The sequence below is a fragment of the Manis pentadactyla genome, chromosome 4, assembly GCF_030020395.1.
Source record: "Manis pentadactyla isolate mManPen7 chromosome 4, mManPen7.hap1, whole genome shotgun sequence".
NCBI lineage: Eukaryota > Metazoa > Chordata > Mammalia > Pholidota > Manidae > Manis > Manis pentadactyla.
Window position 1 is genome coordinate 168,144,578 of NC_080022.1, and position 26,302 is coordinate 168,170,879.

Here is a 26,302-nt window from a genome sequence, read left to right on the forward strand (position 1 = left end):
AGATGCTAATCCAGTGGGTCTGGGCTGGGACCCAGGGCTTTGCATTTCTAACAAAGTTCCAGATGATGCCAGTGCTGCTGGTCTGTGGACCACACTCAGAGTAGCAAGGGATTGCAAAAATGAAAAAACAAGACAGACACAAGTGAGGGCCATCAGAGAGGCACTTAGTTTAAAGTGACAGAAAACACACATTTTTGCATGTAGGGAGGGAATGCCTCTGGAAGATCTAGGGAGTAAAATGCAGTTAGGGATGAGAGGGAAACTTTTCGCTGTATACGTTTGTATTGTTTGAATTTCTCTCTTCTTCTGATTTTTTTTGTATCATTAATCTACAATTACATGAGGAACATTATGTTTATTAGGCTCCCCCCTTCACCAAGTCCACCCCACAAACCCCGTTACAGTCACTGTCCATCAGCGAAGTAGGATACTGTAGAGTCACTTGTCTTCTCTGTGTTGCACAGCCCTCCCCATGCCTCCCCCCAGATTATACATGCTAATCGTAATGCCCCCTTTCTTCACCCCCATCCCCTTTATCCCTCCCGTCCCACCCATCCTTTCCCTTTGGTAACTGTTAGCCCATTCTTGGGTTCTGTGATTCTGCTGCTGTTTTGTTTCTTCAGTTTTTCTTTGTTCTTATACTCCACATATGAGTGAAATCATTTGGTACTTGTCTTTCTCCACCTGGCTTATTTCACTGAGCATAATCCCCTCTAGCTCCATCCATGTTGTTGCAAATGGTAGGATTTGTTTTCTTCTTATGGCTGAATAATATTCCATTATGTATATATACCACATCTTCTTTATCCATTCATCTACTGATGGACACTTAGGTTGCTTCCATCTAATTCTTGGCTATTGTAAATAGTGCTGTGATAAACATAGGGGTGCATCTGTCTTTTTGAAACTGGGCTGCTGTATTCTTAGGGTAAATTCCTAGAAGTGGAATTTCTGGGTCAAACGGTGTTTCTATTTTGAGCTTTTTGAGGAACCTCCATACTGCTTTCCACAATGGTTGGACTAATTTACATTCCCACCAGCAGTGTAGGAGGGTTCCCCTTTCTCCACATCCTTGCCAGCATTTGTTGTTGTTTGTCTTTTGGATGGTGGCGATCCTTACTGGTGTGAGGTGATACCTCATTGTGGTTTTAATTTGCATTTCTCTGATGACTAGTGATGTGGAGCATCTTTTCATGTGCCTGTTGGCCATCTGAATTTCTTCTTTAGAGAACTATCTGTTCAGCTCCTCTGCCCATTTTTTAATTGGATTATTTGTTTTTTTGTTTGTTGAGGTGCATGAGCTCTTTATATATTTTGGATGTCAACCCTTTATCGGATCTGTCATTTATGAATATATTCTCCCATACTGTAGGATGCCTTTTTGTTCTATTGATGGTGTCCTTTGTTGTACAGAAGCTTTTCAGCTTGATATAGTCCCACTTGTTCATGTTTGCTTTTGTTTCCCTTGCCTGGGGAGATATGTTCATGAAGAAGTCGCTCGTGTTTATGTCCAAGAGATTTTTGCATATGTTTTTTTCTAAGAGTTTTATGATATCATGACTTACATTCAGGTCTTTGATCCATTTCGAATTTACTTTTATGTATGGAGTTAGACATTTTCTTCTGATTTTAAGAACCATTTACATATGTTACTTTTTCAGAGAATAATTTTCCTATGAAAATACTCTGGAGTCCCCAAAACAGGCGAGATGCCATCCAGAGTTTGAATATCATCTGGAAAAGCTCGCACGGGTAATTAGTCGGCACGTGTGCGGGACTCTGCTAAACCAGGAACTACAGTGCTCAGCCGGACCCAAAGCTGGCCCTCTCGGAAGGGTTTGAAGAAAGGGGGAAAAGTTAAGCGACAAAGGTCGCGCGCAGAAGTTAGAAAGAAGGAACCTGCAGCTATGGGGACAGGAGCAGAGAGGCGGGAAGAAGACGGAGATTGCGATAGCGTCAGGCTTGCAGCCGGGTTTGGCAAGGGACCCGGGGTGGATGGCGGGGAGCAGTGGAGTTACCGGGCAGGATTCAAATGCCTGGCGAGGGGCCACTGAATAAGGGGGTCACTATACCAGAAAGGTCACACCGGCTTTCCCATCATCCCTCCTCCTGGCTCCAGGGAACGTGGAACCCTCTTACAAGTGGTAGAGAGTGGTGGTCTTTTCTGCATTCTCCACTCCCACGATGACAACCTTGTGCTTTGGAAGCATCCGAGAGAAAGGCTGAGTCAGAGCCAAACCTGATGACCAAGGGACTATGTGCCCCACGAGACCTCCCAGGAAGGAGACAAGTGTCAGCGTCTGCCCCCCGTACCACTTTTGCTCCCCCTCCTCCTTCCCCACAAAACACCAACAACACAGCTTTCCTTCCCCCTGGGCTCCGGACACCTGCGCCACTCCCGGACAGTGGAAATGTCCCCACCTTCCTCGCTCCACATTTCCAGAAAAGTGATTGTCCGAAAGGGCCGGGGCCCTCTGGACTTGCCAAAAGAAGGGGTCTGGGGAAAGAGCCGAACGCAAAGTCACAACTGCAGGAAACCGGCGCAGCGTTCAGCCGGGGGGAATGAGGCTCACCCAGCCCTGCGCCCCGGAGAGCGGGGAAGCGCGCGCCACCCGCGAAGAGTGGACCGGGCGGCAGCAGAGGAGACTGCAGAGACGGCCAAGAGCACCGGCGCAGGACCCTCTGAGCCCGAGATCCCCCAGCACATCAGCCCGGACGGTCCCAGATCCGGAAGCCACAAGTGGGGGTCGAATCAAGGAGGTCCCTCGGATGGGATGCACTGTGCCTCCCTTACACTGTTTCCCGAAGATTCCCATCAACTTGGCGATCAGTTGTCCCATGGTGCGTCCCGGGCCGGGCAGGGGCAAGACTCGGCGATCTTCGGGGGGCGCGGGTGGAGCCCGGGTGCTTGGAGCCCCGTCCACTGGGGAGGGCTGGCGGGCTTCGTCTATAAGGTCATCCAAGTCCACGAGTCACCTGCGGGGCCTGAGAATCCCCTGGGACACTGGCCCCCTCGCGGGCGCGATGGACATCACCGTGAAAAAGAGCTGCGTGTTCAGAGCTCCGGAGGTGCAAGGAAAGTGGGGTCTGGACTCCACAGCCTACCCCTGCCCTGAGAAACACCAGAGTTGCCCCACTGCAAATCGGGGAGACTAGACAACAGTGGCCTTAACTGGATCCCAACTCTCCCTTCTCCAAGTGCCGTGTCTAGGCTGAAGCTAAACTCTAGGCCACCCTCCTTCTGCACCCTCCTTCTGGTGAGCTGTGTGAGGCAGAAGAGCTTACTGATCCTCTCTGTGCCAAAAGAATATTCCAACCCTCAACAGATCTCTAGTCGTTTCACTAGTGTGGTGGGTTTTGTAGGCGCACTCAAAATGAGTTCCCTTGAGGAAGAGCAGGGTCTCCCCTCCTTTTGCAGGTCCCTTGGTGCTGTGCAACTTCAGGAATAAATCAGTGCTGCTTCTACCATTAACAAACCAACTGCTCAGGCACAACTCCCTCTTCCCTGAGTGTGAGCATCTGAACATAGGGATAGAGCAAAAAGAGAGATCTCCCACCCCTACAGAGGGGTCCATATGGAAAAAGTCAGCAGAGGAGAATCTGGACCAGGCGACAGCCAGGCTGGAGGAGGGAGAGGAAGGGGAAGGCTCCTGTTGTGAATTTCCTTCTTTGCTTAAACTGGGAAAACCCAGAAAACAAAAAGAGAAACGGAGAAGCGAAACCAACCTCAGGCTGAGGGGGCGGTTAGGAAGAGAGAATGGGCACCTTCCACCCCCTTGCCACTGCCCTCCGACAGCCCGTTAGTGCCCCCCTCCACTAGGGAACAGCCCTTTAACTAGTCTCCCTGTCTTTGCCTCCCTCTTAGACAAGGCATTCTCCTCACAGCCCCTTTAACCATCCTAAAGCACAGCTCAGAGCCTGTTACTCCACAGCTCATAAACCTTCAGTGGTTCCCCGCTGCCCACTGGATTCAGATCAGTCTCCTCACCTGACATTCAAGGCCCTCCATGAAGAGCCCCCACCTGCCTTTGCAGGTTCTCATCTGCCATGTTCTGCATCCACTGGTCTTTGCCCATGCATGCCTGGCTCTTTCTTATTGGGCTTTTGCTTCTGCATTTCCTTCTCCTGAATGCCTTTCAGCTTATCAGAAAGATGGTTCCTGGGACCTTTTACTTGCCTCCATAAAAGTCATCTACTTCCCAAACCTTGTCCTGGTTATCCAGCAAATGGGGCTTCTCTTTACACTGAGACTGTATAGCCTGGCATGCCTGTTTCCTCCATTCAATGGTGAGTCCTAGAAGGCAGGCTCCTGTCTTGCTGTGTGCCCCCTACTCCCTGTGTGCCCCCTACTCCCTGCTGCCTGGTCCAGTGCCCCACATGTAGTAGGAAAGTGTCAACTATTGGATGATGTACGGTGAGTTAAGCTCTAGCCTGAGAAATGGTGCTTGAAGTATTAAAAAGGGAGTTTGACCAAAATCTTACAACTACAGACTATTTACTGTTAAAAGAACATATGGGATGTGAACAGTCCCCAGGAATGGGTTGTTTTAATTTATCTGATTTCTCTCACACTGTTCAAGTTCAGCTGGACAATATCCACCATATCATAGATAAGTTTTCACAAATGCCTAAGGTGCCTAACTGGTTTTCTTGGTTTCACTGGAGATGGCTGGTAATTACAGGTATGCTTTGGTCACGTAACTGTACTCCTATTATGTAAATGTGTGTGCACAATTTAATTAGTAGTTTAAAACCTATCCATGCTGAAGTTACTCTACAAGAAGATATGTCAAAGAAATAATCAATCTTCCCATGTTTTCTTCCGCTTGCTACTTCTATAGCTTTTCTTCTTCCTTCCTAATTACAACCCTTAAATAGAATTCGTGCCACATATCGAATTTACCGAGTATCATAATTCTTCCAAGTGGTAAAGACACCTCGAGACAAATGCTGGGCATAGAAGCCACAGGGCATAAATATGCAAAGAAGTAAAAAGCTAACCTTTTCAAACAATAAGGCTTCTCTCTCACTTACCAATTTAACATTTCCCTGTATGTTCCCGGAAGATGACTGGTTAGCCAGAGACGGGTAAGATTCCTCAAGGGAGGAACAACCTAAGACAGGCACAGTCGCAGGGGGGCCATCAGGTAAGAAATTGGGGATCAACAGAGGTGAGGCTTAGAACCTCACCCCCCCCGTTCTGAGAGAAATCTTCTGCATACGTGGATGTTTTATTGCCCTTGTCTAGCTTGGATTAACACATAGTCTACAGGCACACACCTGATCATCTACATTTGCTCTCTTACAACACTAAACTATGTTTTCTACCTTTATCTTCTATCTACCTACCACTTCAGTATTTTATTAAAAATAATAATAATAAAGAGAGAAATGTGGTATCCACATATAAATCAAGTATAAAAATCAAATGAATATTCATATTTGAACTGACTGTGTATAGTTCATAATGCATGAGCAAAACCAAAAGCTTCTGTGATGACTGCCCTTGTAATGTTCACCATGTAACTTACTTACTATGTAAGAATTTGTACTCCATGTAAGAACTTGTTTGTTATGCTTCAGAAGATTGGAGACTGATGAAAATTAGGCTTGGGGTGGATTAATGATTGTGCATTGAGCATTGACCCCCCTATACAGAATTTTATTGTTGTTAACAACCATTTGATCAATAAATATGAGAGATGCCCTCACACACACAAAGAAAAAATATATATATATATATACACACACACATATATATATATATATATACACACTTCCAATTGTAAAATAAATAAGTAACTGGGATGTAATGTATAGCATAAGGAATATAGTCAAAATATTGTAACAACTTGGTATGGTGATAGCTGGTACCTAGAATTATCATGTATATAAATGTTGAATCACTGTGTTGTACACCTGAAACTAATGTAATACTGTGTGTCAACTACCCTTCAATAAAAAATAATTATCCGGAAAAAATAAATTAATTAATTAATCAATTAATTAAAAAAAGGGAGTTTGAGCATGAATTGAAGAGGACTGAGAAAGTATGGGAAGAAAAGAGGGAGAACGGTTCACTAAATACAGAGTTTTCATCCCACTCACCTCGGTGCCCAGGGAGAGAGAGTTGACTACCCATTTCGGCCCTGGGAAAGAAGGAACTGGGGATTTGGCAGGGTGCAGTAGGGTGGGGACACAGAAGGGTGCTGGAAGCAGCAGTAATGTTTTCAGCATTGTTACCATCTGTTTCCTGGGGGGGATGGAACATCTTAGTGCGTCCTGCCCCCCACCCCATCACCAAGTGCAGAATGAAAGTGACGTTCTGCTGGCTGGAGCACTTCTAGTAAACAGCCAAGAGCCACCTCTGCTGTGAGGCCCAGAACCTGAATCTTAGGAGGTTTTCATTCATTTATTCATTATATATTCATTTGACAAATATGATTCAGAAGGTAGAAAACATGCCATGTGGACAAAACAAACCCAGTCCAAGTCTTATGGAGTTTCCCCATTTAGTTGGCAAGACAAATACATGCAGCAAAACGAACAAACAAACAAAAAGCCCTGAGAGACAATAGGTTGGAAAGGCCTGAATCAGAAGGGAGACAAGGCACACCTCTCTGAGGATGTAGGTTTTGGGGATTAGACAAGATTTCTCTCTAGGTTACTGGGCTAGAACACCATGTAGCTCCTCCGTGGTGGCCCCAACTCAGTTCCCTTGCAAATGGTAGAAAGCTTCAGCCACACCTGGGACTGAGGTCTGACCTCAGCTCACTCAGGGGCAGCACTATAGCAAAGATAGAAGCAACTAGTCTGGGAAGGAGAGGAGGGGTCCCCAGTGGCTCAGTTCCCGAGACCTGAGGCAGCTGTGGTCATAGCACCAGCCTCTTTGGGTTTAGTCCCAGCCCACTTTAAGGTTGTTAAAATCCCCACATGCTGACAACCACCATCGAGTGACTGTATGTCAGTTGGGGACATGGGGTTACCAAGAGACAAGAATCTTTTTCTCCTCATCTCTCAATATCGTTAAGCCACCTAGAAATGTCCCTGCCTGCCAGTTCTGGGCAAATTCAATTTCAGGCAGAAGGCACATGCAGAGGATACAGAAACGTATTCAGACACCTGTTTCCTCCTCCCTAGCCCCCTAATTCTCTCAGAAGCTGGGACATCCTGGGACAGGCAAACTAGTGCTAGACTTAGGGTCATGGACACCGAAATCCAAAGATCTGAGCTCAAGTCCTTGCTCCATGGCTGTGTAACTATGGAAAGGTTGCTTAACCTCAATGACCTTTATCTGTAAACCAAAATTAATAACCCCTGCCCTTGATTCAAAATACCAGGCTCCACCCCAAAATGGAGCTGTCTGTGGTTCTCTGATTCTCCAGACCAGGCTCCCAACTGTCCTCTGCTCTTCTCTTCTTGGATGTCCTCATACAGGTGCCATAAATCTACCCTGTCCAAAGCTAGGCATCATGTTTGCTTCCATCCTGGCTTTTTCACCTGCTTTCTCTATGTTTGGGGTGACAGTCACCCAGTCACCCCAGATGCCTCCTTCTCTCTCACTGGCCTCCTCCAATTGCTCTCCAAGGGCTCTTGATTCCAACTGCTGGCTGTCTCTGGAAACCACTGCCTCTTTTCCCACTCCACTCTTGTGGCTGAAGCAAACCCTCCGTATTTCTCACCTGGAGAATGCCACCTGTTTCCAGGCAGGCCTCCAGTCTCTGCTCCAAACTGCAACCAAGGCAATCTTGCCATTGATGCTTATAATCCTTCAATTTCTGCACACCAGCTTCAGGACAAAGCCCAACTCCTTAACATGACTTGAGGCCCACTGTGATCTGCTCTTGCTGACCCCTCTCTGGACCACCACCTTGAGAGCACACTTTGCTAGTGAAGTGCCAAGAACATGTGCCTGTCACTGGCTTCCTCTGTCTTGAACACTCCCCCTACTTGCCCGCCCAGGTTAACTCCTAACCAGCCTTCTAGACTCCACTCAAGCCTCACCTCCTCTGGGAAGCCTCTCTGGGCCTCCCCAGGTTGAGGGAGTGACCCTTCTTCCAGGTTCCCCCAAGACCCAGTGATTCCTGCCTTGGAGAACTCATTGGCACTGTCCTGAATTGTCTGTGGCTCCCATTTAGACTCATGCTTGGTACATAATAGGCACCCAATAGACATTTGTTCAGTGAATAAACACAGGAATGAAGGATTGGTTCCATTGACAGGCAGTGAGAAGAGCACAACCCTGAAAGGCAGAGACAGGACTTCAGTCCCAGCAGAGCTAGCTTTGCTGTCAACTCCCCGGGAACTTTGGGCCAGCACTCGACCTGTGGGCCTGCCCAGTTCCTCTTTCCTTAAGTCTGCTAACCCCTCAGCAGGGAGGGTGCAGGTGTCTGCTGCCCTCTACTCACACACACACACACACACACACACACACACTTTGGACAGAAGCATTCAGGTAAAGGACCAGCTCTAAACCTCTGGGGCCACCACCCCAGAACAAGAGCCCAGAGAACAGAGCAATGGTTTGTGGGTGCCCTGCAAGGCAGGACCCAGGTGACAGCTGTAACAACCGTCAGAGGTCCACGTCCTGCCCACTGGTGATGGCAGGAACTGGCAGTCACCTACTGACTTTCTTCCTCCCTCTTGAACTTTCTCTCAGGCTGGGACTGGGGGTGTCCCTGATTCTTTCTGCCCCTCCCCCCAAAAGCTGGTTAGCAGGGTCTGGGTAGTAGTGGGGTCACTTGTGGAGGAGGGGGCCAGGAGCTCAGCCACTCTCTCCTGAGGTGTTGTGCCATGGGAGGCCACAGGAGCCGAAAAACAAGCACATGCCTTTAAGACATTGTGCATGGGTCCAGATCTCACCCACTGAACGACACCCACAGTACCCCATTTCCCTGCCTCAGCTATGTTTTTTCTGGCTCTACTTATGGGGAGACGGGTAAGGCATGGGGTTTGGGGCTGAATAGGGAGCTGAGACTGGCCACGTGTTTCCTACCAGGCTTGAAAGTAATGCATCAGAGAGCCACAGAACCAAGCACCACCATCTCACTGAGTGAACAACTCAGGGCACAGTACATTACTGCACCCACCTCCTCGCACCCCCTGTATGTCGGCAGCTCCCACATGCTAGGCTGGCAACCGTGTGGTGGTGACAAAGCAGGCTCGGGAGGCAGCTGCAAAGGACAGGACAGTGCTTTTATATGCGCCAAAATACTTCTCATAGGGGAGTACAGACAAGACAGACAGACAGATGAGGGCAAAGGACACCAGACAGGAGAGGGGAAAGGTTGGGCAATGGTGTCTCTAACCAGGAAGTGGAAGCTGCACCCCACCCCAGGTGGGGATGGGACATTGGCACAGGAGGTGGCGAGATGGGCATGAGGCCCCCATTCCTGAAGTGGGCAGCCCAGCAGGGCCCAGTCCTTGTTGGCACAGTCAGCTCTCTCTGGCCCAGCTGGGTGCTGGGAAGGGGCTGGGCTGCTGGGCAGAGGGGGTGCCAAGGCCTCTCCTGGGGGAGTGGACATCAGTACAGGACAGGATCACAAGAGGCAAATACAGCAGCAGCAGCCAATCCCCCCAGGGGAGACCTGACGTCCCGAGGCAACCCCTGGGGGGCTGACTCCTTCTTGGGCACCAACCCACAGGGTCTCTCCTCTGGGACTTCAGGGTGAGAGTGAACGAGCAGTTTTTGGTTTCAAAATGAGGTGGACTAGTGTTCCATGGGCTCCACACCCAGGTAACAAAGGGATCCAGGGACAGGGGGCTCAGACGCAGAGGGGCCCCCCTCTTCTGATGGCAGCAGGCAAGGGATGTACGCAAAGCTCATTCCTGGGGTAGGCAAAGGCTGAGGCATGGAAGTGGTGGGTGGGTGGCAGTGACTCAGGCCGCCCACTCTTCAGGGTTCTAGGTCCTTGGCAGGCAGAGGGTTCGACATCTGATGCCTGCTGGTTTCCACCCAGACCCCTCCCCAAGACAAGCTCCCCATGGGACTACCGGGCTGTAGCTGTCACCCACCAGACAAGGCTGCCAGGAAGCTGGGGAAAGGGGTGGGCACAGTGAGGGACCCTGGATCTGGGGTCTTGGGAAGAGAGCCTTCAAGGTAAAGAGTCTGTGGTCTCCCTCTCCAGGAAAAGCCCCCTACCCTTCCCAAATACTCCAGGCTGGGAAAAGAAAGGGCCACCCCATTTAGGACCCTCACTAAGAGCCCCAAGTAGAAAGTTGAAGTGCACCTTATCTCTGGGAGAGTGAGGGGGGAGAGAGCCCCCTGAGGTGGGGAAAAAGGGACACTGCAGAAAGGTGGGCATCACCCCGTCCATTCACAGCAGGTAGGTAAAAACCTTGTTACAAGTAGGACTTAAGGGACTCCCAGGAGCTGGGATGCTAACCACCACGGAAACCCCGAACATTGAGCAAAGGCATCTGAAAGGAAACAGCGCCCCCTGGAGCCAAGATACGTCCTCGGCGGTGAGCCGTCCCTCGCCTCCCGAGGGCTGAGCCCTTCCTCCCACTGCGTGGTCCCTGCTGCTCAGCGGATGTAGACACCCCGCCCCCAGCCCTCCAGCTCATTCTTGTTGCGCCCCAGAACTGGACCCCCGCCCTCGGCGCAGTAGCGGGCCTTATTCCGGCCGCGGTTGCGGTTGTCGGTCAGCTCCTCTTCATAGTCTTCTTCCTCATCCTCCCAGGATCCCTGCCGGGCTGGTGGGGTGCTGCCCCCTGCAGGGTCTCCAAGCCCTGGCCCCTCTGAGGGGTCAGTCTCCATGTCCACACATGAGTCTCCCAGCTCCGTGTAGGCAGAGTTTCGGTTGCCAGGGGTGTCAGCATCAAACGTGTCTTGGCGAGACAGTGCCCTCAGCGTGCCCACCCGGCCTGGTGGGTGGCTGCTGGGGTAAAGGCCTGGGGGCTGGCCCAGCTCTCCGGGATACTCGTGCACACTGACGTGCTCCCCGGTGGCCCGTTCCAGCGACTGGTCCCCAGAAGCAAGGTAGGGTCCCTGGTTAGCAGACGGACAGCACACACCATGCAGATGAGGCAGGGGTGAGAGAAACATAAAGCAAGACAAGGTTAGTGACGGCGCCAGGACACCCAGCCTGGCAAGAGGAGGAGGGTGCGGGCTCTAGGGGATGGGCAACCGGCAAACAACACTAGAGGCCGGCCAGAGGACAGGCCTCAGCACTTGTTCCTCTAGTGGGACAGAGGGCTCCCAACCTTCATAAGGCCAGTGAGGAGGCATGAACTCTCCTGGTAACCATGATAGAACAATTAGTCATTGCTTCCTCAATGCAATTATTAATGCTGTATTGAGGTAAATAAACCATCATTAACAGTAGTTAGTATTGCCCCTCATTAGTGGTTGATTGGGTTAGTCATTGCCCCCGTTTTCCAAATATACTACAAGGATTTTAGCTCAAGCTCATGAACCCCAGCTCCTTCAGCCCAAACCAGACCCTGATCACAGACTTCCAGTGCCCCGCATTCCCCACCCCGCTCCCTAGTCAGATGACAGAGTCTCCAGGGTTGATGGGATCCCTCCCCCGCCCCCAGCGGACTCAGCAGCAGGCTGCACACTGCTGACGGGGCTCTATCCCCACTGCAGACAATGAGGTGGCTCGATGTCCTCAACACCAAATGCTACATGAAGGTGACCTGATGGTCACTGCCACCACGGAGGCTGCTGGGTGAGGGGCAAAGAGGCCTGGGTTCTATCTAGTCCCATCCACTGCCACTTCAAGCTGTATGACCCTGGGCACATGACTCCCCTCTCTGTGGCCTGTTTTCTCTGGGGTATAGTGATGGCGCTTAGACCAGAGCAGCAGTTTTCAAACGGTTCCCTGGAGATCTGGGGTGTGGTAAGGAGAGCACAGAAGTGCTTCAGGGGTTCCCCAAGAGGATGTGGAGGCTAAGCCACTTGCTCCCTCTGAGCAGAGCAAGGATGCCTTATCTACATACTGAGCTTCAGGGAACAAATCGGCTCTGTTGCTGAGAACAAATTTGAAAACCCAACAGTCTAGAATGATTTTGTGGGTTTCTCCTGGCTCTAATCTAGAACCAAATACTTAATGGTGTGATCTCAGAGTTGGGCTGTGGCTCCCATGGGAGGAGGTCCAGGCAGGGCAGGAAACCCACAGGAGAGCCTTTCCTGGAATCTGTTTGACTGGGAGGACGACGGAAGGTACGGCAGCAACCCATAGAAGATGCTTCATTCTGGGTCCCTTCTGAGGGGCCTCCTTGAATTAGGGTTCTGGGAGAGGAGACAGTCTCTCTGGGCTTAATGGCCCTGTTCTGTGGGATTCCCTGGGTCTGAGGGCTCCTGCTCTATTGGATCTAAAACGGGTGTGGAGTCCAGCAAAAGAATGTATCAGTCTTCTTCATGTTTTCTGCCTAGTCACTTGTCTTATAAGGCCCCCGGTCAGGCTTCGTTTCCAAAAGGCCCCAAGGCAACAAAAGCAGTCCTTTGGGACCAAGCCCAGGGAGGCACCACCAGAGCCCCAATCCCGTCAAAAACCACAGACACCAGAAGCTGCCACTCACCACATTTTTTACAAAATAAAGCTCTTTCCTTCCTTCTCCCTGGCCCCTGTGCTCCAGTTCAGAGCCCTGGACAGGTTGGGGAGACAGGCAGGGCGCCTACATGGCATGCTCCTGCTGCTGAGGCACTGCCCTGGCCCGCTGCGAGGTGTCCAGCCCACCCCAGAAACTGAGATTTCTCCTGAGTGAGGTGAGCACCTGTACCTGGAGGTTGGAGACGGGGGCAGGGCTGGCCGCCAGGGCTGCTGTAGCCATGGTACGGTTCAGCAGCGGATTGGGTGGAGTGCTGCTGGGCGGGTGTGTGGCTTTCCAATAGGCTTCCAAGTACTCGGCCAAGTGCTCGCAGGCATCCTCCAGTTGGTTCTCATCCAGGATGATGTCAAACATTTCCTGTGTAGGCGGGATTGGGGCGGGGCTGGGATGAGCGGGTGAGACCAAGGGAGTGAGGGGGTGGCCTGGGTGCAGCGGGTGGAGTCAGGTTGAGGGACAAAGTTAAAAAGAAACTTCTGGATGTTGGGGAAGAGAAGGAGGGCTTCTCATACATATGCATTGGCAGAACTATAAGAGGTCTGAACCCAAAGAGTCCAACTTCCTCATTCTATGTATAAGTAACCAAGGCTTGGAGGAGGGGCCTGACTTCCCACAGAGAAGTGGTACTTCTGGGGCTGGAGCACAGTCTCTGGCTGCCTGTCCAGGACTCTTCCCAGAAGACCAGTCTGCGCCTATAGACTCAGCCCAGGTGTTCCTGATCACTCTGCCTCTCATGCAGGGCAGAGGAAACCAGAAGAACCCAAATGCCCCCACCAACCCCGCTCCCCTGGGCCCGAGCACTCACCGGGGGGCACTGCGCCAGCTTCTCCGAGGCTGCTATTTGGACATTGAGGTGCTTGGACTGAGACTTCCCTCGAGACTTGATGAGCCTCTGAAGTACCTGGTTTGTGGGGAGAAGAGGAGCTGGAGGGGCCCTGCGATGCACTAAGGCAGAGAGGCAGGTCTCGGTTGGAGGCAGTGTGGTGAGCCGGCGTCAGGCCGGGGGACTGTCCCTAACTCTCAGCCCTGGCATCTCATCAGAAATGACCTCCCCAGCGCTGTGTCCACGCTGCCCAACACTCGGCTCTTTCCCTGGACTCATGCCAGCTGCTCCTGGGAAGTTCTAGTGGTGGCTGTAGGAAAGGCAGTGTGGTTCTCGTTGCCAACCACCCTGACCTTCTTTACAGGTCATTCTCTGGGCCACCCTTCCTTCCACGTTAATAACAGCAGCCATCCTTCGTGGAACAACTGCTCTTCTGTGCTGTTTGCTTGATAAATTCATTTAGTACTGACAGTAACCCCACTAGGTAGCTACTATTATTACTCTCATCTCAGTAATAGTTAAACATAAAGCCACAACACTTCACTAAGTGATCAAAGTCAACATCACCAGGGATGCCACAGCCAATATCAGGGATGTGCCACCTGACGCAAAAAGATATACACATATATACACCTATACACATACACATACATACACACATAATAAAAAGATACAGTAAATGTGGCAAAATGCTCAAAATTAGGGAATCTGAGAAAAATTGAATCGTATACTTTAAATGGCTGAATTGAATGGCACATTAATTATATCTCAATGAAGCTGTGAAAAAAATTAGAGAGTCTGAGTGAAGGGTATTCAAAGAATAGGAGCTCTTGGTACTATCCTTGCAGCTCTTCTGTAAATTTGAAATTATTTCCAAAAAATATCTTAAATAAAAATAGAATTGATAAAGTACTCAGTCATTTATTTAACCTTCCCAACCACCACCTGAGGATCCCTACTTTGCAGGTGAGGTAACTGAGGCATTGAGAGGTTAGGTGACTTGCCAGAGGAGCACAGAGCTGGTGAGTGGCAGACTGCAACATAAACCCAGGCAGCCTGGCTCCAGGGTCCCCACCCTGAACTTTATTTGTGCTCAGTGTGGGAAATGGAAGTATCTGCTAGTTTCTAGTTTACAAAGTATTTTGCATCTGTTACCTCATCTAATCCTTTCACCCACCCCAGGAAGTACTTAAATCGTATCAACTCCTTTACGCTCATTAGAAACTAAGGACTCAGAAGGTTAAGGTCATGTAACTGGGAGTTCAGCTCAGAAGTACTATCATGAGATGATTACCAGTCGCCATCCCAGCTGCCATGACGAATCAGACCAAACCCCATGCTCTTTACATCATTACCTCCAATCCCCCCAACGGTAACACGAGAGGGATTATAACTCCCATTTTATAGGTGAAGAAATTGAGGCTCAGAGGCTAAATAACCTCCCCCCAAGATCACAAGCTCACTAATAAAAAAAATCCAAAACATCAAAATTGAACCAATTAATTAGCCAACCAGAGTTAGAATTTGAAACCCACACTACCTCCTAATTCTAATTCCTTCACTAAACTCCCCCTCCATGTTTCTCAAATCCCCACCAACTTCCAGGAGGCAACACTAACAGAGCTGCAATATGACAAAGTAAATCAGCCTTCCTACCGATTTCCTCTCTATCAAGGTTCAAATGTGGACAATGAAGCAAAAAAAAAAGTCTGAGATCAAAAGACAGGAAAGACCCTCCCAACAGCCAAGTAGTTGGTGGCACTGGGACAAAAAGCACAGAATTCTTTCAGTTTTCTGGACCAAGGATGGGAGGTTCACTGAAGTCAGGACAGGGAACTGGCCTTAATAATAATAATATCTATAACAGCTAATATATGATGAAGAACATTATACCAGACCCTTTGCTCAGTGCTAAGTATTCACATAAGGTTGAATCTTCACAAGATCCATGTGATAGAGTTTCACAGAGAAGGCAACTAAGGCTTGGGGAGACTAAGGCACCCAATCAGTAAGCAGTAGCTGGGATTTAAACTCAGGCAGCCCAACTCCAGAGCATTTCTGTCCCCACTAGAGTCAGGCTCCTGCACCCACCTTGGGAGAGGTGATCTTGATGTAAACAATGATGGGGGCCAGTGAGGTCTTGGAAAGCTGGGCCGGGTGGTTGATGGTGTCAGCGTCCAGGGCAACCAACTGAAGGGTCCGGGCCAGCTCGAAGATTCGCTCAATCTCACTCTGAACCTCAGCTGGGGGACATGGAGTCATGGGGAGGGGGGGATGTAAGGGAGTCCCCCAGGAGGCAGTGGTGGATAGAAACCTTCTGGAGGGCCCTCTACTTCCAGCCCCTCCCACCTGGTTTCAAAGGGGGACGGGTGAGGGCTGAGCTCACCCAGGCTGGAGCGCGTGTTGGAGCGCTCAATGATGATGTGTTTGCTGGGATTATTGAGGACTGAGCGCTTAGCCAGGGAAATGTCCGCTGTCACCCGAGTGATGGAAATCCTGGAAGATGGAGCAAGGGGAGTCAGGGTAAGCGTGGGCTAGGTGCCCTGCCTGCTCCTCTGGCTCCCCAGGCCTGCCTCCTATCCCTCAGTCCCACAGTCCCAGGATCGTCATCAAGCCATCCTGCCCACCCCCAGCAGAGAGGACCCAGCGGCAGTGGGGAGTCAGCTCCCAGGGTCTTACCTGCCATCAAACCGATGCTTCAAGAAGTCAAATAAAGCTTTCTGCATCATGTCTGTAACCTGAGGTCGGGGGTTGGAGGTGGGGGAGAAGTCAGGCTACTTAGGAAAGCTGGACTCCTGGGTATTTGCACTCACACATACCATTTTCTTCTTAAATGCCTGAGATGAATGAGCCCCTATGGGGGCTTCCTTCTGGGTCTGAGGGACCTCCAACAGGGTCTCTGATTCCAAAGGTCCTTCTAGGTGGTATTTCTGGGAATTGGGGGGAAACTTAACCCTTCTTGAGTGGGTCTCCCTATGAGTCATGCCCCTCTGGGGGGTTTCTCTAAGGTCTACAGCCCTCTGAGGACACCCTGGGTATCTGGGCCCTTCTGGAGGATCTCTCTGGGGTTTGAACGCTTCTATGGAATGACTCGGAGGTCTTGGCCCCTCTGGGTCCATTCCCCTCTAGGGGCTCCTACCTCATAGCCCTTGAGCGACGGTCCCACCAGGATGATGGGCCTCATGGAAGGCACCACGTCATAGGGGGGCACATGCTCTGTCTGGGGGGGAAGCAGGAAGGGGAAACCCCAAGGTAGAGATGACATTAGTCCCTCTCCCCCAGCCTCTGGACTCTCGCATGCATCCTTTCCTCCCTCTGGTCCCAGAACCCAGATGTGGGGATCGGGAGAGGATGGGGAGGGATGGCAAGGGAGAACCAGGAAGGGTAGGGGAAATGGGGGACAGATATGGGAATGGGTGTTAGAAGGCCTCCCAGCTCATCCCAGGGATAGGAAGGGGGACACAGAAAGCTGTGATACTCACCGACTTCTGCTTCTGTTTGGCTGGGTCCAGAGATTGCCAAGAGGGGGAGGGGAAGGAGAGAGGGGAGGGCACCCAGGCAGGGGCAGAGGGCAAGGAAGGAGCCAGGACAAGAGAGGGAGGGAGAGCGGGCAGACGAGGAGAGATAACAGGGCATGCGTGTTAGTGACAGACAGAGCCAGAGAGAGGGGACGAGACCCCATGCCAAGGGGGAGCCAGAGACGGCCCTGGGTCAGGGCTGGGAGAGGGACTGTCAGTCCAGTGGACCTGGTAATATTTAGACATACTCTGCCCCCTTTCTGGGTCTTGGAAAAGAGCTGGGAAGGATTGCAGCCCCTAATTCAGTGCCCACCTCCTGCCCCCGTGCAGAGTGCAGGCCAACCTGCCCACTTTAGGAGTTCCCTTCACTGTCCTGCTCTGAAGCCAGCAGATCCCCCTAGCCCCATGGAGTCTGCAAAGGACAATGAAGGGTCACCATTCCACTCTCTCCTTCACATACTGGGGGTTAGGGTGGGGGTACACAGGGAATATCTTGCTGGTAGTGAGGGGAAAGGTCAGGTTTCATTACTACCAGACCCTGCTTGGGGTGGGAAGCAGCCTTCCAAGGGAAGGGGCTTCCAATGCAAGAACCATCCCTTCCTGGGGAGTGGGCCAGGGTTGGGCTGTGTGTGGAGATGGATGTGCCCATTCTTGGTGCCATTCTATCCCTCCCTCCTCCTCAGCAGGAAGCCCTGATCCCCAAAGAATCAGATTGGTACCACCGAATCCATTCCAATCCCTTCCCCCTGCCAAGAGCTGGGCCCAGAACCCCTCCCCTCCTGCAAGAACCCAGCAAGAATTACCTTCTTGAAGAAGGGGATGCGTTTGCCATGGGGTGGCGGGGTGGTGACACTGCTAACACTAGTCTTGGCTGAGCCACTCTGCTCGCCAAGCTCTGCCTCCTCATCCTCTAACTCTAGGGGGTCTAGTTCAAATGCTAAGTTAGTCATTTCATTACCTGGACCGGAGAATCAGGAGAGGGAGGAGGGAGGCAAGGCAGGGAGAAGGAGCGAGATGGACATGGAGACACAAGCACAGGATGCAGGGACGGGATGGGGAAAAAAGAAAGAAGAAGAGGTGAATGGAACAGACTGGGAGAAATGAATGGGGGGGTGTGGGCAGGGGAGTCAGGCAGAGATGCAGCTACCAAAGAAATGGGAGAGGAGAGGCATGAGAGGATGGGCGCTGACAGGCCCAGCTTGAGGGGCACCCTACTCTTCACAGAGGGGGTACCACTGAATGTGTTCGGAGGACCCAGTATTGGGGTGCTCCCTACTACAGAGAAAGGAGGGGACAGGCAGTGAGGAGACCATCCCACCCAGGAGCTCCCCCTATTCCCTGGGGTGGAGGCAGCTCTTACCACTGGCGGGGGGTGTGGGGCGGCGGGTGCCAGTCACCACATCTCCCAGACTGGAGCTGGAGTTGTCACCTGATTTGCTGTGTGGGCAGAGAGGCAAATGGAGCTGTGAGCAGTGGTGGGAGTGAAGCTGGGGGGATCTTGTTCTCTCACAGGCTGCCTGCAATCCCCCGAGATTCTCACAGCCCCAGGTCTGTGCGCTCAGGGTCATGGGTCAGCCCTTAAGGCCTGGTCCTGGCTGGCTGGCCTGTCTTAGGGCTGGGAGTGTGCCCCCCGCCCCCGCCCCCACCCTGCCAGGCACCTGGAGCTGAGGCGGTTCTGGCGCAGCTTCTGTTCCTGCAGCAGGCGCAGGCTGTCCAGTTTGACAGGGCTGGGGATGAAGCCGACCTCACAGCCTTCCTTCACCAGTCGCCCGATCCACCAGTCATTATTGTATTTCTGCAAACAACAATAGCAGGTGGGGTAGGAGAGACCAAGAGGGAGACTAGAGGTGTAAGCCAGCAGCTACTCTCCAGGGGAAACCACCCCCCGGCTTGTCCATCCTGTCCCTGCCTCCAGGCCTAGCACCCTCAAAGAACACTGCCCCTGCCTCCAGCCTCTAGGTACAGCCCCCAACTCTCAGGACATCTCCGGGACCAGCATCCTCTGGGGCCATGGCCCACCCTGCCCCCAGCATGTTCTAAAGAGTCCTCCCTCCCCCCATGTGCCCACCCTACCCTGGAAAGGCAGAAAGAGGGATAAATCCAGACACCTATATGTGCCTGGCACACTGCCACTTCACTTACAGGCCTCATACAAACCCTCTCAATGACCCTGTACCTAGGCATTACCACCCCATTTTACCTATGAAAAATTAAGAGTCTCAGAGATGTGGAGAGATTTGCCTAAGGTCGCACAGCAGATTCAGCCCAGCTCTGCCTGGCTCACTAGAGCTCTGGCTGCCCCTCTCCTGGCACCCACTGCCTTGCCCTCCCTCCAGTGGCCAAGCACTCTCTCCACCTCTTTGATGTGCAGGAAGTCCTTGGGCTCGAAGGTGATGGCCACTCCTTGCACCGGCACCTCATCCCCCGGAGACGGGTTGTAGCCAACATTTGTCCGCACAGCAAACGCCACCGGCTTGGTCTGCAGGAGGAGCATGGGGAGGATGAAAACCAGAGGGTTAAACCACCTTGTAATGTACAACTTCCTGACGGGGGTGGTGATTACCTGGAGCTTTGCTTTGTAAATTTTTCATTAAAAGGTACACTGAATGGTTTATGTGGGGATTTTTTTTTGTATGTATGTTAAATTTTATAACAAGAAAAGGAAAGAGAAAAATAGAATTCAGCCCTCTCAGGGCGGAGGAGGGCACAGGGTACAGAAACCCAGAATGACACCCGGAAGGAATAATAGTAATAATGAAAATAGTGGCTACTGTTTGGTGCACCAGGTACTGTGTTACCTGGTGCACGAGTATTATCTCATTTATTCATCATAAAAACTCTATTAAGTTAAGTACTATCATTATTTCATTTTAATAAACGAGGAGACTAAAGTCCAGAAAGGTTAAGTGACTCAGCTAAGATCACACAGCTAGTAAGAATCAACCCAAGAAGTTTGACTCCCGGAAGAAGTGGAAATTTTTAGTACTTCTCAAGCTCCTATTATGTGTGGGAACAGTATCAGGAATTTATTATACCATATAAGGCAGGGATTTAGCCCACATCTTACAGGTGAGAGGTACATCGAGGCCTGGGGTGTACCAGCTAGGAAGTGGCTGGGCCAAGACTTGTCCTGAGTCTGTCCAATCTGTCTCTAAGGCCTGGGCGGGGAGGAAATAATGCCAGCACAGTCCCTCCCATCTTCTTCACCTTGGCTTTCTCAAGTTGGGCTAATGCCTGGCGCTCTGCTTCCTTCCTTAAGGCTTCCCGGTCCTCCTCCAGAGACACATCAGAGTCCGACGGACGGCTGGTGTAGGACTCCGCTGAGCCCTGAAAACAGATGGGACCAGCTCGGGGCCGATGCTGCCTCCTCTGCAACTGAGCCTCAGAAGGGCATGGAGGTGCCACTAATTCTGGATGCCTCAAGCTCCAGCCAGCCCAGCATATGCCACAAGCACTAGGAGAAGGTAGTATCAGATGGGAGGCATCAGGGACTGAGATTGGCACACCCAGCACAGGAGCCAGGAAGAGTGCGGCCCCAAAAAGGGTGACAGCAGCAGGCAGGGGGTTGAGGCAGGTCCAAGGACAGCTGCTTGGGGCCCAGGGAGGGGTGGGAATCTGATAGGGGCACAGGGCAGGGGAGCAGCGCCAGGGGACGCGTCTCCGCTCCCTGCTGCTCCTTCCCTCCCCTGCTCCCAGCACAGGCCGACAAAGACTCAGAAGAGGCCCAGTGAGTCCTTCCAGGGACTACAGCCACCAGCTTAGGCCTGAGCTCTCTTCCCAGGTGGCAGTGGGCAGTCTGCTTGGCATGATGGGGCCACCAAAAATTTTGCTACCTTCTGCTCAAGGGTGAGGGAAGACAGACTCCTACCTCTCCTGCCAGAATCAGGGAAGCCCAACCATCAGGCACTCAGAAGATACAAAAGGGAACCCAAGATTCCTGGGAAGGTGCAGGCAGAACAGGTAAGTTAAGAGCAGAATATGGGGTAGGCCTTTCCCCAGTACCAGGGCAGCCAGGGTTCAGGCAGGTTCAGAATCTGCGTGTGCCAGGCAACTGGCCTTGAACCTCCTTCAGGGATGCAGGCACATGTGTAAGAGATGCATCCTGTCCAGGCCTGGAGGGTGAATGACCATGCCGACTGACAGGTGTGCTTGAAAGTGCAACTTCAAGTGTGTCTGTTTAGGAGGGTGTGTTCTCGATATGTGCTGGACGTGCAGGACAGAATGTATAGAGGCACACATGAGAACGTACAGGGTGCACCCGAGGTGTCTGTGTTCCCGAGGGTGGGTGCCGTGAGGGCAGGAGCCAGGAGGTATGGGTTTGTGTGACTGTGAAGTGGTGGTGTTGCTATGAGGAGTGGGAGGTGATGTGGGAAAGGAGCGGACTGCGGCCAGTGGCCAGTGGGGGTTCTTCCCTAAGGGTATGAAAGGGTTCCTTGGGCAGGAATGTCCCTTAGCTTGGTGTGGAGGGGACCTAGGAAAGAGAGAAGGCAGTCCCAGCTCCCCCAAGGGCCCTGGTCATTAGCTAGTGCAGTTGCCCATCCCTGTCCCAGCCAAACCTTGACAATGGGAGACTTGTGAGGGGAAAGGTTGGGGGTCAGGAGTGGGGTCACTAACAGAAGCTGGAAAAGAGACACAAAGGAAGAAGTATGAAAACCAGCAATTCTTCACGCTCCATCCCTCGAGACAGGAGTGCTCAGAGTCAGAGACAAATGCCAAGAGACAGAGTGACAGAGAGGCACTTACTGACCCCAACACACACACACACACACACATGCATGCACACCAACAAACCAGAAGTGGTGGGAAGCAGGGAAACAGTGAGGCAGCCAGGAGACGAGCTGGAGTGAAGGTCCCCCACCAGCTCTCCTGAGGGGCTGCTCCTGGGACCCACCCGCCCACCCCAGGCCCATCCCCAGCTCACCACTACAAGGGTCCGGCTGGGCACCTCCATCTCAGCGCCCTCAATGCCTGGCCCTGCTGGCCTAGGGGGTGGCCCAAACTGCCCGTTCCCCCAGGGGGTCAGGTTACAAGCAGAATTGCTACATGTACAAACTGCTAGGGTATATTTAGCTCAGAGATGTGGCAAGGACGGCCCCCCCCACCCCCGTCACCCACTGGGGGTCAGAGCTGGGGAGCAGAGAGGAAGGACTGGAGACTAGAGCTGACCCCCTGGGATGGCAAACACTGAAGGAACCAAGGCTCTTTTCTGTCAAGAGGGGTTACACCGAGCACAGTGTCATTCTTCCTAACCCCAGCCCTAGCCCAGCCCTGCAACAGGAGGGATGAGGGAGACTGAAGAAAGGATTTCCTGTCGGTGGGCTTCAGAGATGCTGAGATGAAGGACCCCTTTGCTGACTCTCTCAAGCCAGACCTGGGCTCACACGTGCCAAGTGTTGTGGAGACAGAAGAATCAAAAAGGGTCTTGCTCTAATCAGTGGTGGATCTGTCTGGCACTGCCCTCTCTCTCCTGGCTCAAGCGGACTGACCTCCCTACTGTCCTCTGCCCTCAAATGCCCTGCCTACTTCTTCTTCAATGTACTCCTTTTCCTCATCTGATCGCAAGCCCCCCTTGCCTTTTTTGGGTACCAGGTTGTGCTGAGATGCTCTGTAGTCATAGCAACCACACGCCTCTCCCGCTGCTTCTCCCTGAGCCTGAGATGGCCTGGGATTGAGAGTCAGAACAGAGATGAGAATGGCATCTTCTTGACTGAGAAAAGAAGACCCCCAGAACGTTATTCAGTTCCCCCTTCAGTCAGGGGTGCCAGACTAAAGCCCTCTCTAACATCAATTATCTCCTACCTCTACTCCACCTCCGTCAACACACTTTGTCTCCGCATATTAAAGAACAGTTATATCTGGATGTGAGGAGGGTGTTTCCCTGAGCCACACCTAACTAGGGTGCCAGGGACTCAAATTTCCTGGCTTCTCATTTCTTAGGACCTGCCTCTACCCCACACTGTCACATTCTGGGGGAGGACATGGAAGGAGACAGCCGGCAGGGGGAGTGGGTGACAGCCCGAAGCAAGCCAGAAGGAGGCAGGCCAGGCTGTCCCTGAATGAGATGACGCAGGCAGGCAGCAGGGGCTGGTTGCCTGGTGCTGGGGGAAGGGCCGGGCGGGGGCTGAGGGAGTGGGTGCAGCTGACAGTATATGCAGGAGAGGTTAGGGGGTGTAAGGATGATGGAGTGTTTCCAGGCAGGTGCCAAATGACATGGGGGAGGGTATCTGGAGACAGCCTCAGACCCAGCTCACCAATGCTGGTCTCCACCAACCAGCCTCCTCTTTCCTCTCAGCCTGGCCTCCCCATTACCTGGCGGACAAAGCTGTTGGATGTTGTATCCGAGGAAGTGCTCCCATCCGACCTTTTGAACCGCCCTTTCCTCTTGCTGTATTTGCCCTGGAGAAGCCAAGAAGGGACAAAAGTGGAATCAGAAAGACCTTTCCCAACCCTCATCCCATCAGGCTCAGAGCTACAGCCAAGCCTTGGGAATATTATTCCTTGATCTGAACACTACCACCCCCCACCTTCTTCCTAAAATGGTACAACCTGAAGAGGAAGGAAGGCCCAGACCAAAGCCATGGGGTGGGGAACAGGGCAAGAGAACAGCTCACAGAAACCCCCAAACCAAGCCAGAGAGGCCGGCAAGGGGAGGCGCGGAGAAGCTGGAGGCTCATTAGGCAGCAAAGCTAATTAAGATGCTGGGCAGGCTGCAGAGGCCTCAGGGGAAGGGAGAGGCTGCCTGCAGTGCTGGGGGTGCAGAGAGAGCCGGGGAAAGTCCCCCTCCTTCTCAGCTGGAGCAGCGCAGGGCTGAGTGCGGCTGTGGCCCCAGAGAGGAGAGGAATAGCCAACAGGGCCCAGCTTGGCTCTTTCTGGACCCAACTCCTGCCTTTGGTTTTCTGCAGAGTGGGAAGGGGAGTGGCAGCTCTCAGGTCTTGGAGACTCAAAATTAGAGTTCTGGGGAGGCAATGGGGGGCATGAAACTGTATTTGAAAGGTAAACATCTAACCCCACCCCTCTGCCCAGTGGCAGGGGGGCAGATTTAGCCCCCCACTCCAGGGATTTTTTTTCTCAGACCCTCCTGATAATCACAGTGGCCTCACCTCTCCCCCAGGGGGCAAGAGGGGTCACTCTTCCACCCTCTAATGCCCAGCTGGGACTGCCCCTGCCCTGTTCCAATGGCACCCACACAGGTGCATCAGTCTAAATGCCCCTTGGCGCTGCCCCAAGAGAAGCCTAGGACACAGCCCCTACAGGTCCCCAGAAAAGGCTAGCTCAGCCACCGGCTGGGCTCCTGGCTTGGGTGGAATGGATGCTGCCTGACCTCTCAAGCAGCCACACACTCAGGTATTTCCAGGCTTCCTGTAAAGAGGGCTGCTTCTTGGCCCTCCGAAGCTCACATTCATTGGCCCCAGGCCAGTCCAGAGTTGGGGAATTATAGAGGATTCAGGCCCTCCAAGCCCCTGCCCCCAGCCTCCAGCCTAGAGTTTCTTTGCCAAAGAAGCCAGAAAAGCCAGAGCCCAATGAGGGGCTTTTGGCTGCTAGGGCGTGAGTAGAAGGAAGATGTCCAGATGGCAGAGAAGGGCACCTGGGGATCCTTCAAGAATCCTCCTTCCCATCCTCTTCTCTCAGACCAGACATATACCCTACCTCTAGGATGGAGGAGCCCCATGAACTCAAGAGGATCCCCCAGTGAGCCTCAGATTCTCTTTCTTACCACCACCACCACCACCCCCACCCAGGCCGGAAAAAGGGAGTGGCACCCACAGGGATAAGGGACAGCTGAAGGGAAGGCCCGAGTCAGCTGCCTCCCAGGCTCCAAGGGGCCTGGGTTGGGGAAGGGAGGTATTTTTAGGTCTGACCTGGCCCCCCACCCCCCACCCCATATCCATCAACCATATTATCATTGTGGTTACAGTTGCTCCAGGCTGGCCACAGCAAGAAAAGAGTTAATGCTATCATAGCCTTGGGTGTTGCCAGATTGGAGAGGGTCTTGTCCCACAGAAATCCCATAGCACAAACACCCCAGACCTCACTGGTCACTTCACAGGCACCCACCCCGCTCTATAATAATTCCTCTTCCTGTGGGGAATCCAGAAGCACAGCAAAAGTGTAAGTGGAGGTGGCGAGGGAGACCCCTCCCCCACGTAACACAGCTTCTTCCCCTCCAGGATAGTGGGTTGGCATCTGCCCAACTTTCCAAACTTTGGAGGCGTTTTCTGGGCTGGGGGGGTTGAGGGATGGGAGGGAGAGATAACGTGGGTGTTGGGGGAGGGGAGCTGGTCCAATATATAGGGGTGGAGCTGATATGGGGGCCTGGACTGGGACTGGCCCCTTCCCCACACTGAAGGGCCAGCGTTTGCGGCTCCGAGGGCCTGCTGGCACCGCCCTCTGACCACCGCCTCGGCCATCTCCCAGTGCCACCCCCGCTCCACCCACAGCCGCCTGGCGCCCCTAAGCGTGCTCTGCGTCGCTCCCTTTGCCTGAGCGCGCTCTCCAGCTTCCCTCAACCGCCGATTCCCTCTCCAGAACCCGTATTCTCAACCCACTGGAGCCGGTACCCGAGCAGCAGGGACCCTGACGCGGGGGAGACTAGGAGGCTAGGGTGACAGGCTGTCCGACTGACCCCTCCCAGCTCCACAAAAACACAGCCCAACTCCGGGAGAAGCACCCATACATCACTCATTACCGGCAAGGCTTGGGGGCGCGCAGGCACCCCTCTCCCCTTGGTGCCGGGCATACAACCCCCTTCTCCCCGCCTCCCCTCAAAGCCAGCCCCAAAAGGTCCGCGGGAGTTGTCTGTCCCCTTCCCTCGAGCCTGGCCACCACGCCTCACCTGTGGGCTGGGGTCGAAGACCTCCATGGGGATCTCCTGGGAGGGTGGGTAAGGGCCCCGGGACATGCTGGTCTTCTGGACCATGGAGAGGAGCCTCTCCTCCGGCCGCCGGTCCGGCCCAGCCGGGCGCCCTCAGCACATGAGAAAGGCCGTCGGAACCGAGAGCAGCGCAGCACAGCCAGCAGCCGGCCCAGCCACCTGGCCCGGCCTCGGGTTGCCCTCTTCCTGCCTTCCCTCCCTCCTCCCGCTCTCTCCTCTGCCGCCGCCGCCTCCTCTGCCCCTGGAGGCTCAGCATCTCCCCCGCCTCTCCCTCCCTCCTCCCTCTGCCCGCCCCGGCCCCGCCCCTCGCAGCCCCTCCGCGGGCTCTGCACGGACAAAGGGAGGGCGGTGGGAGGGAGGCCGCCAGTCCTCGCTCTGGAGTCTCCGGTCCTGGCCTCCGACTGTCGGGGGGTGAGGGTAGCCCACACCGGGGGGAGAGTAAAAACCGGCCTTGGGGCGGGGGGCGGGGGATGCAGTTTACCAGCGGACGCCTAACGCTGTTGGAGATGAAGCACAGATTAGCATAGCTGGCAC

The 26,302-nt window shown here is 53.0% G+C and overlaps 1 protein-coding gene across 5 annotated transcripts in view; it reads right to left on the minus strand.

Moving 5' to 3' along the window:
• Positions 1-26,015, minus strand: part of CACNB1 (calcium voltage-gated channel auxiliary subunit beta 1) — a 29,754-nt gene extending 3,739 nt beyond the window's left edge. Inside the window, exons 1-14 of one of the 5 annotated variants that reach the window (XM_036930378.2) lie at positions 25,730-26,015; positions 23,206-23,292; positions 20,104-20,223; positions 19,253-19,375; positions 18,555-18,691; positions 18,257-18,333; positions 16,861-16,880; positions 16,518-16,598; positions 16,058-16,116; positions 15,765-15,874; positions 15,470-15,621; positions 13,361-13,456; positions 12,730-12,915; positions 9,177-10,990 (exon numbers count right to left, since the gene is read on the minus strand). In XM_036930378.2, coding sequence (XP_036786273.1) covers positions 10,526-10,990; positions 12,730-12,915; positions 13,361-13,456; positions 15,470-15,621; positions 15,765-15,874; positions 16,058-16,116; positions 16,518-16,598; positions 16,861-16,880; positions 18,257-18,333; positions 18,555-18,691; positions 19,253-19,375; positions 20,104-20,223; positions 23,206-23,292; positions 25,730-25,813 — 1,797 coding nt within the window. In that variant the 5' untranslated portion in view covers positions 25,814-26,015 and the 3' untranslated portion in view covers positions 9,177-10,525. Of the gene's footprint in view, positions 1-9,176; positions 10,991-12,518; positions 12,916-13,360; positions 13,457-15,469; positions 15,622-15,764; positions 15,875-16,057; positions 16,117-16,517; positions 16,599-16,860; positions 16,881-17,699; positions 17,855-18,256; positions 18,334-18,554; positions 18,692-19,252; positions 19,376-20,103; positions 20,224-21,817; positions 21,923-23,205; positions 23,293-25,729 lie in introns of those variants that run through there. The other 4 variants (XM_036930377.2, XR_008997371.1, XM_036930379.2 and 1 more) reach the window with 4 other exon arrangements.
• Between the last annotated feature and the right edge of the window lie 287 nt (positions 26,016-26,302).